Source organism: Euprymna scolopes, chromosome 40 (genome assembly GCF_053919585.1).
Source record: "Euprymna scolopes isolate OS-2025 chromosome 40, ASM5391958v1, whole genome shotgun sequence".
Classification (NCBI taxonomy): Eukaryota; Metazoa; Mollusca; class Cephalopoda; order Sepiida; family Sepiolidae; genus Euprymna; species Euprymna scolopes.
In genome coordinates this window covers 24320407-24336192 of record NC_136521.1, presented here as the reverse complement: position 1 = coordinate 24336192, position 15786 = coordinate 24320407, and the positions used below count along the sequence as shown (strand labels likewise).

Here is a 15786-nt window from a genome sequence, read left to right as displayed (position 1 = left end):
GGATTTCTTCTTTTTTTTTCGGACTCAAAATAAACACGAGTGTGATACACCAGGGCAAATAAATTTACACCTCTTATAACAAGCCAAGTCTGATTATTTGTTTTTAATTAATTTTTCTAAATATTTGTTTTCTTATTAATGTTTTTGAAAAATTAATTTTAAGTGATCTGTTTGTTGTTTTGCCCAGCGAGCACCTCGCTTCACTGGTGACCCCTTTTTTTCGTCAGACTTTGGCAGAACATGCAAGGAATTGTGGATATTATCAATAAGGAAGAATTACCTGTAATCACACAAGGGAAATTTCTCAGCGACCACGCGCATGCCGAATGACGTACATGTCGACCTTAGCGGCACATCGGTTTTTCTAGGCGTAAAGAATCTTACGGAGATTTTCTGCGGTCATCGTTCTCTTCAACGCGTTCCCCACGATGGACAGTGAGGCGCTTCCTTCAACGACGGCTACTCAGGCTATTTTGAGGATTCCTCCTTGTTGGACGCACGATCCAACATTATGGTTCACACACGTAGAGGCCCAGTTCTACACGCAAAGGATCCTGATCGATGTGACGAAATTCAACCACGTGGTGGCCGCATTAACGCATGAAGTAATGGCGGAGGTTCGCGACCTGATCATGTCACCCCCTGGATCGATCAGCTACGATTATTTCAAATCGGAATTGATTCGTAGGACAACCGATTCACAGCAGAAACGCCTTTGTCAACTTCTTGTAGAAGAAGAACTCGGAGATCGAAAACCGTCTCAGTTACTCAGACGTATGAAGCTGTTGATGGGTGAGAACTTACTACCGCCGGACATACTTAAACAACTTTTCGTCAATAGACTGCCATCGAGTATTCAAATGATACTCGCCTCTTCGAATGACTCCACAACCGTTGAGGAGCTAGCGGACCTAGCCGACAAAATTATGGACGTGACCGTTTCCATAGCCCCAGTTCACACGCACAGCTCTAATGATGCCCTGCCTAACGTCGCAAACCCCTCCACAGATATACGCGAGGAACTAGAGCGACAGGCTCAAATGATTCACCACCTGAGTGAACAGTTACATGGCCTCGAGCTCAAACCAAAAATGCATAAGCACCCCACTGAGCGAGTCCGTCCCCGGCGATTTAGCAGCACTCAGAACAGCGGTGGGCTCTGCAAGTACCACGCGTGTTTCAGTGAAAGAGCTTACCGATGCCACCAGCCATGTTCATATACGAAGAAACGTTTCTCGGGAAACGCCCAGGCCAGGCAGTGGGAGCGGCCGACACTCCTGGCAAGAACAACATTCATCGCACCCTGTACGTGACTGATAGAACTACTGGTATACGATTTCTCGTTGATACCGGTGCGGAGGTCAGTATGATCCCTAAGAAGTTTGTGAAAGAGAATCGTCCTCAATCAAACTTATTTCTACACGCAGTGAATCACTCCTCCATTCCTACTTACGGAGAGACATCGATAACATTAAATCTTGGATTACAGCGCGCACTATGTTGGGTCTTCATCGTCGCAAAGCTACTCGTTCCGATTTTAGGGGCGGATTTTCTGCACCATTTCGGCATCCTTGTAGATGTCAAACGCAGCAAACTCATTGATAATAACACTGGACGTTCCTTGCAAGGCATAATCAGTGGGTCGACCGAGATCAGCCCAGTTATACGTAAAGACACCACGGATCCGTATACAGATTTGCTGTGAGGTTTCCCGGAATTAACTCGTCCTACTTTTAACGGTGATAAAGTTAAACATGATGTCACTCATCATATCTAAACAAGGGGACCGCCTGTGAGCGCGCGCCTGCGCAGACTTAAACCCAATCGTTTAAGGGCGGCTAAACAAGAATTTCAGCACATGTTGGATTTAGGCATTATTCGACCCTCTAATAGCAACTGGTCATCGCCACTCCACATGGTGCGAAAAAAATCAGCCGACGAATGGCACCCTTGTGGGGATTACCGCGCACTTAACAGTCGCACTACTCCGGACAATTACCCTATTCTGCATCTGCAAGACTTTTCTAACTCGCTTCACGGAAAAACAGTGTTCTCCAAAATCGACCTTGTTCGCGTGTACAACCAGATTCCCGTACACCCAGAGGATGTTTCTAAGACTGCGATCACAACTCCTTTCGGCCTTTTCAAATTCTTATGCATGCCCTTTGGATTACGTAATGCAGGGCAATCTTTTCAACGCTTTATCGACGCAGTTTTGCGAGGACTACCGTTCGTCTATGCATATATCGACGATCTCCTCGTGGCAAGTGCATATGAACGTGAATACTTACAGCATCTGCAGCAGTTATTTCACAGATTGACAGATTATGGCGTTATTATTAACCCCCAAAAATGCGAGTTTAGAGTTTTTTCACTTTCGTTTCTCGGTCATTTAATCGACAAAGAAGGTATCCATCCCCTTCCAGAGAAAGTCCAATCTATAGTCGATTACCAAGCTCCCACTTCACTTCGTAAACTTCGAGAGTTCCTCGGTTTAATTAATTTCTATCAACGTTTCGTGCCCCATTGTGCTGCAATCGCGCAGCCATTAACCGACGTACTCAGAAATAAAAACAAAAAAAATGAGACGATTACATTAAGAGAAACGGAATTATGTTCCTTCGATAAGGTCAAGCAGGCATTAACAGAAGCGACAATGTTGGTTTTTCCCCGTCCAGATGCACCCCTAGCTTTATCCGTCGATGCATCCGACGTTGGCATTGGAGGTGTAATGCAACAATTAGTGGATAATACTTGGCAACCACTAGCTTTTTTCTCAAGGCGTCTTCAGCACGCTGAAACCAAATACAGCACTTTCAGCAGGGAACTTTTGACCGCATACTGCGCAGTTAAACACTTTCGTTACATGTTGGAAGGATCCACTTTCACGCTTTTTACGGATCACAAGCCGTTATCGCATGCTTTGCTTGCCAAGCCCGGAAAACACTCACCCAGGGAAGCTCGCCATTTGGATTTCATATCACAATTTACTGCGGATATCAAGTATATCAGAGGGAAGGAGAACATAGTTGCATATCAGAGGGAAGGAGAACATAGTTGCAGATGCATTGTCGAGAATGCACATCGATGCCATTCAAGTGATTGACGAGATCGACCTCCACCAGATCGCCAACGGGATGACGAAGAACTAAATCGCTTACGTCACTCCGAAAATCTAACTTTCAAGCAAGTCCCAGTACCTTGTTCCAACGAGACGATATGGTGCAATGTTTCGAACGGTCATGAACGCCCCTATGTACCCCTTAAGCACAGGCGAGCTGTCTTCTTTCAATTACACAACTTGTCACATCCTGGCATTCATTCCACGCAGAAGCTGGTGACTTCTCGTTTCATCTGGACAGCCATTAACCGAGACGTTCACGAATGGACCAAGAGTTGCGTCCCTTGCCAGAAATCGAAAGTACAGAGGCATATTAAAAGTCTCCTTGCTACCTTCGCAACCCCTGAGGCACGATTTCAACACGTTTACATAGATTTAGTGGATCCACTCCCACATTCGAGAAACTGTACATACTTATTGACTTGCATCGACAGATTCTCTAGATGGCCTGAAGCCATCCCCATCGCAGATATTTCCGCAGAAACTGTTGCCCGAGCCCTGGTTACACATTGGATATCACGTTATGGTGTGCCTCTGCCTCACACCCTCACAACCGATAGGGGCAGACAATTCGATTCCTATCTTTTTTCTGAGTTGTCTCGCCTACTGGGAAGCAAACACATAAGGACTACCTCGTACCACCCGGCGGCCAGCGGCATGATCGAGCGTCTGCACCGTCAGTTGAAAGCACTTATTAGAGCACATTCCGACCCTAACAGATGGACAGAGTACCTCCCCTTCATTCTATTAGGCATCAGATCCACCATAAAAACAGATATTGGCTTTACGCCTGCCGAAATGATTTACGGAACAACGCTGACTCTCCCTGGACAGATGGTCGCACCGACCACTCCTACACGCATGCCTGACCCAACAAGTTATACCTCTCGTGTGAGGGAATACTTGGTGAAACCTTTTAACGTTGCCACGAGAACACAGAACACACGCACTCACGTCCCCAAAGACATACAATCGTGGACTCATGTGTTTGTTCGGAACGATGGAGGCACAGCTCGACTTCAAACACCGTATTCTGGTCCCTTTAAGGTATTGAAACGCTACTCAAAGTTCTTCGTTATCGACATTGACGGAAGACGAGATTTAGTCAGTGTTGATCGCCTGAAGAAAGCTATTCTGGATGACGATGTGCTAGCATACAAACGGACACAAAACACTGCAGTTCAGAACGGAAACTTCGATTCACAACTTCTACCAGATCAGGCAGATCAGTGCAACGTCCTCACCAATTTGCTGTGTATACTCAGTGACTTTTCCACTTTCTTTTGTTCGACATATTGTCTAGTAGGGGGGTATGTAGCGTCTACCCCGGAACTAATTTTGACAGTGATATTGAACATTCACCGTTTCCGGAGAGCTCCAAAAGAAAAGACAAAAAAAGCCGTGGCGCTAAATTCGAGGAGTCTCTCACTCTCTTTTTGGTTGCGAACACCAGAGGAGTAAGACGCGTTACTGCCACGCTCTTTCGCTCATGCGTGACACACCCTGTGCCGGTTCCAATGGTGAAACCACACAAAAAAAAGAAAAACATTCTTCTTATCTATTCACTCCGCTCCTTACTCGAACGGCTTTTCTAAAGAAAATTAATTTATCGTTTCTTTCCAACTTAACGCCAAACACATTTGACCAGTCGGGAAGGATTTCTTCTTCTTTTTTTTCGGACTCAAAATAAACACGGGTGTGATACACCAGGGCAAATAAATTTACACCTCTTATAACAAGCCAAGTCTGATTATTTGTTTTTAATACATTTTTCTAAATATTTGTTTTCTTATTAATGCTTTTGAAAAATTAATTTTAAGTGATCTGTTTGTTGTTTTGCCCAGCGAGCACCTCGCTTCACTGCTCTTAAAGACCCAGAGTCCGAAAAAGAAAGGCAAGGGGACGTCTCTCCCGCTCCCCTAAAGGACGACTCCCCAGTGGCTTGTTCCGTGAATGCGAGCAGCACACCAGAAGAAACCGTGAACTTATACACGGAGACAATCTCTTCTATCCAAGCTCTCCAACACTCCCCAAGAGGGCAAGGACGGAGGTGAGAGGACCACGGTAGAGAGCAGCCAACCTACAGGTGTCGATAAGGCCAAACTGGTGGGAACAACAACACCCCCAGTCACACCCTTGTCATCTTCCACCAGAGGTGTATCCCCAGCCGGGGAAGCACAACCAAGACTAGAGGAGAAACCCTCCCAACAACCTCCCAAAAAAGAAGAAGAAAAGTTCCAGCCAGTCCCCTTCAACAACGGGAGACTGTTTAACGCGACACCCCGGTAGCTAGACGGGCGAAATGGTAGAAGAGTGGCCTGCCTTGAACCCATCCAAGAGCCCCCACAGGGACGAAACCACTAAAACTATGGATGGGGATAAGACATCAATACCGGAGGGAGAGCCCAAGTCTCCAGAAGCACCCAAGGCGAAGAGAAAAAGGCTTGGGGACCACAAAAAGCAGAGCAGTTGACTCCTCAGGACTACAAGGACCTGTTCCAGTCCACGTACAAAGAGTACACGGAGGGGAACATCATAAAACCCCTTCCGGGAGCCGTGGAGGAGTTCCAACACTGCGTCATCTCCTTCGTCACGGCAGATACCAAGAGCAGAAACCTCACAGGGGTCGGCCAGGACACGATGATGCAGCTCCTCCAAGACTTGAAGGTCCCTGCTAATTATATAGTCCGGAGAAGCTACGCCAAATGGGAGTTTCTCCTTCCAAATAAAGAAGAAGCGGTCAAGCTTTCCAAGGCCAACATCACCTGGAAACACTTGGCCCTTAAACCAGAGTACCAGGGCAAGAGACGGACGACAGTGTCAATCCTGGGTGTTCCCTGCTACCTTAAAGCCAAACAACTGGGCGCAGTACTGAGCCAGTACGGGGATGTTGAAGCTATGTGGCCAGTTAAGGGTCCCCGCAATACAATGACAGGCAGTTACAAACTGGCAATGAGCGTGGATCTGGACAGCTTTGATAAAATCCCCATGGTACTGAAATATGGTGACTGGACTCTCTCCGTCATAGTCGAAGGCAGGCGACCTCACTGCTGGCATTGTCTTAAGCAGGTACACATGGCCAAAGACTGTCCCAAAAGGCCGGCAGTGGGAACACCAGTGCAGCAACTACCCCAGCAACCCGTTAACCAGAACGCAGCAGCAGTAACGACAGACCAAGACGAAGAGGCCGGATGGAACAAAGTGGTCCGGAGAAATAGACCAGCCAAGCCGGCAGTGAGTAGCAACAACGTGAAACAAACAAAAACAAACCAAGACAACAATAACAAACCAATCACATCCATCAGCAACACCACCAGTAAAAACAGCACAGACACAGGCACCACAAATAAAAACACTACAATCACAAACAACACAAACAAAAACACTACAATCACAAACAACACAAACAAAAACACTACAATCACAAACAATACAAACAAAAAGACTGCAGTCACAAACAATACACACAAAAAGACTGCAGTCACAAACAATACAAGCAAAAAGACTGCAGTCACAAACAATACAAACAAAAAGACTGCAGTCACAAACAATACAAACAAAAAGACTGCAGTCACAAACAATACAAACAAAAAGACTGCAGTCACAAACAATACAAACAAAAAGACTGCAGTCACAAACAATACAAACAAAATGACTGCAGTCACAAACAATGCAAACAAAATGACTACAATCACAAACAATACAAACAAAAAGACTGCAGTCACAAACAATACAAACAAAAAGACTGCAGTCACAAACAATACAAACAAAAAGACTGCAGTCACAAACAATACAAACAAAAAGACTGCAGTCACAAACAATACAAACAAAAAGACTGCAGTCACAAACAATGCAAACAAAATGACTACAATCACAAACAATACAAACAAAAAGACTGCAGTCACAAACAATACAAACAAAAAGACTGCAGTCACAAACAATACAAACAAAAAGACTGCAGTCACAAACAATACAAACAAAAAGACTGCAGTCACAAACAATACAAGCAAAAAGACTGCAGTAACAAACAATACAAACAAAAAGACTGCAGTCACAAACAATACAAACAAAAAGACTGCAGTCACAAACAATACAAACAAAAAGACTGCAGTCACAAACAATACAAACAAAAAGACTACAATCACATACAATACAAACAAAAAGACTGCAGTCACAAACAATACAAACAAAAAGACTGCAGTCACAAACAATACAAACAAAAAGACTGCAGTCACAAACAATACAAACAAAATGACTACAGTCACAAACAATGCAAACAAAATGACTACAATCACAAACAATACAAACAAAAAGACTGCAGTCACAAACAATACAAACAAAAAGACTAGAATCACAAACAATACAAACAAAAAGACTGCAGTCACAAACAATACAAACAAAACGACTGCAGTCACAAACAATACAAACAAAAAGACTGCAGTCACAAACAATACAAACAAAAAGACTGCAGTCACAAACAATACAAACAAAAAGACTGCAGTCCCAAACAATACAAACAAAAACACTGCAGTCACAAACAATACAAACAAAAAGACTGCAGTAACAAACAATACAAACAAAAAGACTGCAGTCACAAACAATACAAACAAAAAGACTGCAGTCACACAAAATACAAACAAAAAGACTGCAGTCACAAACAATACAAACAAAAAGACTGCAGTCCCAAACAATACAAAAAACGACTGCAGTCACAAACAATACAAACAACAAGAGTGCAGTCACAAACAATACAAACAAAAAGACTGCAGTCACAAACAATACAAACAAAAAGACTGCAGTCACAAACAATACAAACAAAAAGACTGCAGTCACAAACAATACAAACAAAAAGACTGCAGTCACAAACAATACAAACAAAAAGACTGCAGTCACAAACAATACAAACAAAAAGACTGCAGTCACAAACAATGCAAACAAAAAGACTGCAGTCACAAACAATACAAACAAAAAGACTGCAGTCACAAACAATACAAGCAAAAAGACTGCAGTCACAAACAATACAAACAAAAAGACTGCAGTCACAAACAATACAAACAAAAAGACTGCAGTCACAAACAATACAAACAAAAAGACTGAAGTCACAAACAATACAAGTAAAAAGACTGCAGTCACAAACAATACAAACAAAAAGACTGCAGTCACAAACAATACAAACAAAAAGACTGCAGTCACAAACAATACAAACAAAAAGACTGCAGTCACAAACAATACAAACAAAAAGACTGCAGTCACAAACAATACAAACAAAAAGACTGCAGTCACAAACAATACAAACAAAAAGACTGCAGTCACAAACAATACAAACAAAAAGACTGCAGTCACAAACAATACAAACAAAAAGACTACAATCACAAACAATACAAACAAAAAGACTGCAGTCACAAACAATACAAACAAAAAGACTGCAGTCACAAACAATACAAACAAAAAGACTACAATCACAAACAATACAAACAAAAAGACTGCAGTCACAAACAATACAAACAAAAAGACTGCAGTCACAAACAATACAAACAAAAAGACTGCAGTGACAAACAATACAAACAAAAAGACTGGAGTCACACACAATACAAACAAACAGACTACAATCACAAACAATACAAACAAAAAGACTGCAGTCACAAACAATACAAAAAAAAGACTGCAGGCACAAACAATACAAACAAAAAGACTGCAGTCACAAACAATACAAACAAAAAGACTACAATCACAAACAATACAAGCAAAAAGACTGCAGTCACAAACAATACAAACAAAAAGACTGCAGTCACAAACAATACAAACAAAAAGACTGCAGTCACAAACAATACAAACAAAAAGACTGCAGTCACAAACAATACAAACAAAAAGACTGCAGTCACAAACAATACAAACAAAAAGACTACAATCACAAACAATACAAACAAAAAGACTGCAGTCACAAACAATACAAACAAAAAGACTGCAGTCACAAACAATACAAACAAAAAGACTGCAGTCACAAACAATACAAACAAAAAGACTGCAGTCACAAACAATACAAACAAAAAGACTACAATCACAAACAATACAAACAAAAAGACTGCAGTCACAAACAATACAAACAAAAAGACTAGAATCACAAACAATACAAACAAAAAGACTGCAGTCACAAACAATACAAACAAAACGACTGCAGTCAGAAACAATACAAACAAAAAGACTGCAGTCACAAACAATACAAACAAAAAGACTGCAGTCACAAACAATACAAACAAAAAAACTGCAGTCCCAAACAATACAAACAAAAAGACTGCAGTCACAAACAATACACACAAAAAGACTGCAGTCACAAACAATACAAACAAAAAGACTGCAGTCACAAACAATACAAACAAAAAGACTGCAGTCACACACAATACAAACAAAAAGACTGCAGTCACAAACAATACAAACAAAAAGACTGCAGTCCCAAACAATACAAACAAAAAGACTGCAGTCACAAACAATACAAACAACAAGAGTGCAGTCACAAACAATACAAACAAAAAGACTGCAGTCACAAACAATACAAACAAAAAGACTGCAGTCACAAACAATACAAACAAAAAGACTGCAGTCACAAACAATACAAACAAAAAAACTGCAGTCACAAACAATACAAACAAAAAGACTACAATCACAAACAATACAAACAAAAAGACTGCAGTCACAAACAATACAAACAAAAAGACTGCAGTCACAAACAATACAAACAAAAAGACTACAATCACAAACAATACAAACCAAAAGACTGCAGTCACAAACAATACAAACAAAAAGACTGCAGTCACAAACAATACAAACAAAAAGACTGCAGTCACAAACAATACAAACAAAAAGACTGCAGTCACACACAATACAAACAAAAAGACTGCAGTCACACAAAATACAAACAAAAAGACAGAAGTCACAAACAATACAAACAAAAAGACTGCAGTCACAAACAATACAAACAAAAAGACTGCAGTCACAAACAATACAAACAAAAAGACTGCAGTCACAAACAATACAAACAAAAAGACTGCAGTCACAAACAATACAAACAAAAAGACTGCAGTCACAAACAATGCAAACAAAAAGACTGCAGTCACAAACAATACAAACAAAAAGACTGCAGTCACAAACAATACAAACAAAAAGACTGCAGTCACAAACAATACAAACAAAAAGACTGCAGTCACAAACAATACAAACAAAAAGACTGCAGTCACAAACAATACAAACAAAAAGACTGCAGTCACAAACAATACAAACAAAAAGACTGCAGTCACAAACAATACAAACAAAAAGACTGCAGTCACAAACAATACAAACAAAAAGACTGCAGTCACAAACAATACAAACAAAAAGACTGCAGTCACAAACAATACAAACAAAAAGACTGCAGTCACAAACAATACAAACAAAAAGACTACAATCACAAACAATACAAACAAAAAGACTGCAGTCACAAACAATACAAACAAAAAGACTGCAGTCACAAACAATACAAACAAAAAGACTACAATCACAAACAATACAAACAAAAAGACTGCAGTCACAAACAATACAAACAAAAAGACTGCAGTCACAAACAATACAAACAAAAAGACTGCAGTTACAAACAATACAAACAAAAAGACTACAGTCACAAACAATACAAACAAAAAGACTGCAGTCACAAACAATACAAACAAAAAGACTGCAGTCACAAACAATACAAACAAAAAGACTGCAGTCACAAACAATACAAACAAAAAGACTGGAGTCACAAACAATACAAACAAACAGACTACAATCACAAACAATACAAACAAAGAGACTGCAGTCACAAACAATACAAACAAAAAGACTGCAGGCACAAACAATATAAACAAAAAGACTGCAGTCACAAACAATACAAACAAAAAGACTACAATCACAAACAATACAAGCAAAAAGACTGCAGTCACAAACAATACAAACAAAAAGACTGCAGTCACAAACAATACAAAAAAAAAGACTGCAGTCACAAACAATACAAACAAAAAGACTGCAGTCACAAACAATACAAACAAAAAGACTGCAGTCACAAAAAATACAAACAAAAAGACTACAATCACAAACAATACAAACAAAAAGACTGCAGTCACAAACAATACAAACAAAAAGACTGCAGTCACAAACAATACAAACAAAAAGACTGCAGTCACAAACAATACAAACAAAAAGACTGCAGTCACAAACAATACAAACAAAAAGACTACAATCACAAACAATACAAACAAAAAGACTGCAGTCACAAACAATACAAACAAAAAGACTAGAATCACAAACAATACAAACAAAAAGACTGCAGTCACAAACAATACAAACAAAACGACTGCAGTCACAAACAATACAAACAAAAAGACTGCAGTCACAAACAATACAAACAAAAAGACTGCAGTCACAAACAATACAAACAAAAAGACTGCAGTCCCAAACAATACAAACAAAAACACTGCAGTCACAAACAATACAAACAAAAAGACTGCAGTAACAAACAATACAAACAAAAAGACTGCAGTCACAAACAATACAAACAAAAAGACTGCAGTCACACAAAATACAAACAAAAAGACTGCAGTCACAAACAATACAAACAAAAAGACTGCAGTCACAAACAATACAAAAAAAGACTGCAGTCACAAACAATACAAACAACAAGAGTGCAGTCACAAACAATACAAACAAAAAGACTGCAGTCACAAACAATACAAACAAAAAGACTGCAGTCACAAACAATACAAACAAAAAGACTACAATCACAAACAATACAAACAAAAAGACTGCAGTCACAAACAATACAAACAAAAAGACTGCAGGCACAAACAATACAAACAAAAAGACTACAATCACAAACAATACTAACAAAAAGACTGCAGTCACAAACAATACAAACAAAAAGACTGCAGTCACAAACAATACAAACAAAAAGACTGCAGTCACAAACAATAAAAACAAAAAGACTGCAGTCCCAAACAATACAAACAAAAAGACTGCAGTCACAAACAATACAAACAAAAAGACTGCAGTCACAAACAATACAAACAAAAAGACTGCAGTCACAAACAATACAAACAAAAAGACTACAATCACAAACAATACAAACAAAAAGACTGCAGTCACAAACAATACAAACAAAAAGACTGCAGTCACAAACAATACAAACAAAAAGACTACAATCACAAACAATACAAACAAAAAGACTGCAGTCACAAACAATACAAACAAAAAGACTGCAGTCACAAACAATACAAACAAAAAGACTGCAGTCACAAACAATACAAACAAAAAGACTACAGTCACAAACAATACAAACAAAAAGACTGCAGTCACAAACAATACAAACAAAATGACTGCAGTCACAAACAATACAAACAAAAAGACTGCAGTCACAAACAATACAAACAAAAAGACTGGAGTCACAAACAATACAAACAAACAGACTACAATCACAAACAATACAAACAAAAAGACTGCAGTCACAAACAATACAAACAAAAAGACTGCAGGCACAAACAATACAAACAAAAAGACTGCAGTCACAAACAATACAAACAAAAAGACTACAATCACAAACAATACAAGCAAAAAGACTGCAGTCACAAACAATACAAACAAAAAGACTGCAGTCACAAACAATACAAAAAAAAAAGACTGCAGTCACAAACAATACAAACAAAAAGACTGCAGTCACAAACAATACAAACAAAAAGACTGCAGTCACAAAAAATACAAACAAAAAGACTACAATCACAAACAATACAAACAAAAAGACTGCAGTCACAAACAATACAAACAAAAAGACTGCAGTCACAAACAATACAAACAAAAAGACTGCAGTCACAAACAATACAAACAAAAAGACTGCAGTCACAAACAATACAAACAAAAAGACTACAATCACAAACAATACAAACAAAAAGACTGCAGTCACAAACAATACAAACAAAAAGACTAGAATCACAAACAATACAAACAAAAAGACTGCAGTCACAAACAATACAAACAAAACGACTGCAGTCACAAACAATACAAACAAAAAGACTGCAGTCACAAACAATACAAACAAAAAGACTGCAGTCACAAACAATACAAACAAAAAGACTGCAGTCCCAAACAATACAAACAAAAACACTGCAGTCACAAACAATACAAACAAAAAGACTGCAGTAACAAACAATACAAACAAAAAGACTGCAGTCACAAACAATACAAACAAAAAGACTGCAGTCACACAAAATACAAACAAAAAGACTGCAGTCACAAACAATACAAACAAAAAGACTGCAGTCACAAACAATACAAAAAAAGACTGCAGTCACAAACAATACAAACAACAAGAGTGCAGTCACAAACAATACAAACAAAAAGACTGCAGTCACAAACAATACAAACAAAAAGACTGCAGTCACAAACAATACAAACAAAAAGACTACAATCACAAACAATACAAACAAAAAGACTGCAGTCACAAACAATACAAACAAAAAGACTGCAGTCACAAACAATACAAACAAAAAGACTACAATCACAAACAATACAAACAAAAAGACTGCAGTCACAAACAATACAAACAAAAAGACTAGAATCACAAACAATACAAACAAAAAGACTGCAGTCACAAACAATACAAACAAAACGACTGCAGTCAGAAACAATACAAACAAAAAGACTGCAGTCACAAACAATACAAACAAAAAGACTGCAGTCACAAACAATACAAACAAAAAAACTGCAGTCCCAAACAATACAAACAAAAAGACTGCAGTCACAAACAATACAAACAAAAAGACTGCAGTCACAAACAATACAAACAAAAAGACTGCAGTCACAAACAATACAAACAAAAAGACTGCAGTCACACACAATACAAACAAAAAGACTGCAGTCACAAACAATACAAACAAAAAGACTGCAGTCCCAAACAATACAAACAAAAAGACTGCAGTCACAAACAATACAAACAACAAGAGTGCAGTCACAAACAATACAAACAAAAAGACTGCAGTCACAAACAATACAAACAAAAAGACTGCAGTCACAAACAATACAAACAAAAAGACTGCAGTCACAAACAATACAAACAAAAAGACTACAATCACAAACAATACAAACAAAAAGACTGCAGTCACAAACAATACAAACAAAAAGACTGCAGTCACAAACAATACAAACAAAAAGACTACAATCACAAACAATACAAACCAAAAGACTGCAGTCACAAACAATACAAACAAAAAGACTGCAGTCACAAACAATACAAACAAAAAGACTGCAGTCACAAACAATACAAACAAAAAGACTGCAGTCACAAACAATACAAAAAAAAGACTGCAGTCACACACAATACAAACAAAAAGACTGCAGTCACACAAAATACAAACAAAAAGACAGAAGTCACAAACAATACAAACAAAAAGACTGCAGTCACAAACAATACAAACAAAAAGACTGCAGTCACAAACAATACAAACAAAAAGACTGCAGTCACAAACAATACAAACAAAAAGACTGCAGTCACAAACAATACAAACAAAAAGACTGCAGTCACAAACAATGCAAACAAAAAGACTGCAGTCACAAACAATACAAACAAAAAGACTGCAGTCACAAACAATACAAACAAAAAGACTGCAGTCACAAACAATACAAACAAAAAGACTGCAGTCACAAACAATACAAACAAACAGACTACAATCACAAACAATACAAACAAAAAGACTGCAGTCACAAACAATACAAAAAAAAGACTGCAGGCACAAACAATACAAACAAAAAGACTGCAGTCACAAACAATACAAACAAAAAGACTACAATCACAAACAATACAAGCAAAAAGACTGCAGTCACAAACAATACAAACAAAAAGACTGCAGTCACAAACAATACAAACAAAAAGACTGCAGTCACAAACAATACAAACAAAAAGACTGCAGTCACAAACAATACAAACAAAAAGACTGCAGTCACAAACAATACAAACAAAAAGACTACAATCACAAACAATACTAACAAAAAGACTGCAGTCACAAACAATACAAACAAAAAGACTGCAGTCACAAACAATACAAACAAAAAGACTGCAGTCACAAACAATACAAACAAAAAGACTGCAGTCACAAACAATACAAACAAAAAGACTACAATCACAAACAATACAAACAAAAAGACTGCAGTCACAAACAATACAAACAAAAAGACTAGAATCACAAACAATACAAACAAAAAGACTGCAGTCACAAACAATACAAACAAAAAGACTGCAGTCAGAAACAATACAAACAAAAAGACTGCAGTCACAAACAATACAAACAAAAAGACTGCAGTCACAAACAATACAAACAAAAAAACTGCAGTCCCAAACAATACAAACAAAAAGACTGCAGTCACAAACAATACACACAAAAAGACTGCAGTCACAAACAATACAAACAAAAAGACTGCAGTCACAAACAATACAAACAAAAACACTGCAGTCACACACAATACAAACAAAAAGACTGCAGTCACAAACAATACAAACAAAACGACTGCAGTCCCAAACAATACAAACAAAAAGACTGCAGTCACAAACAATACAAACAACAAGAGTGCAGTCACAAACAATACAAACAAAAAGACTGCAGTCACAAACAATA

General features: G+C 38.5%; 1 protein-coding gene across 1 annotated transcript; it reads left to right on the top strand.

The window, feature by feature from the left end:
• Positions 1-428: 428 nt before the first annotated feature.
• On the top strand, positions 429-1313 carry LOC145265347 (uncharacterized). Its single transcript, XM_080121112.1, has one exon. The coding sequence runs from the start codon at positions 429-431 to the stop codon at positions 1311-1313; it is 885 nt and encodes a 294-aa protein (XP_079977238.1).
• Positions 1314-15786: the final 14473 nt, after the last annotated feature.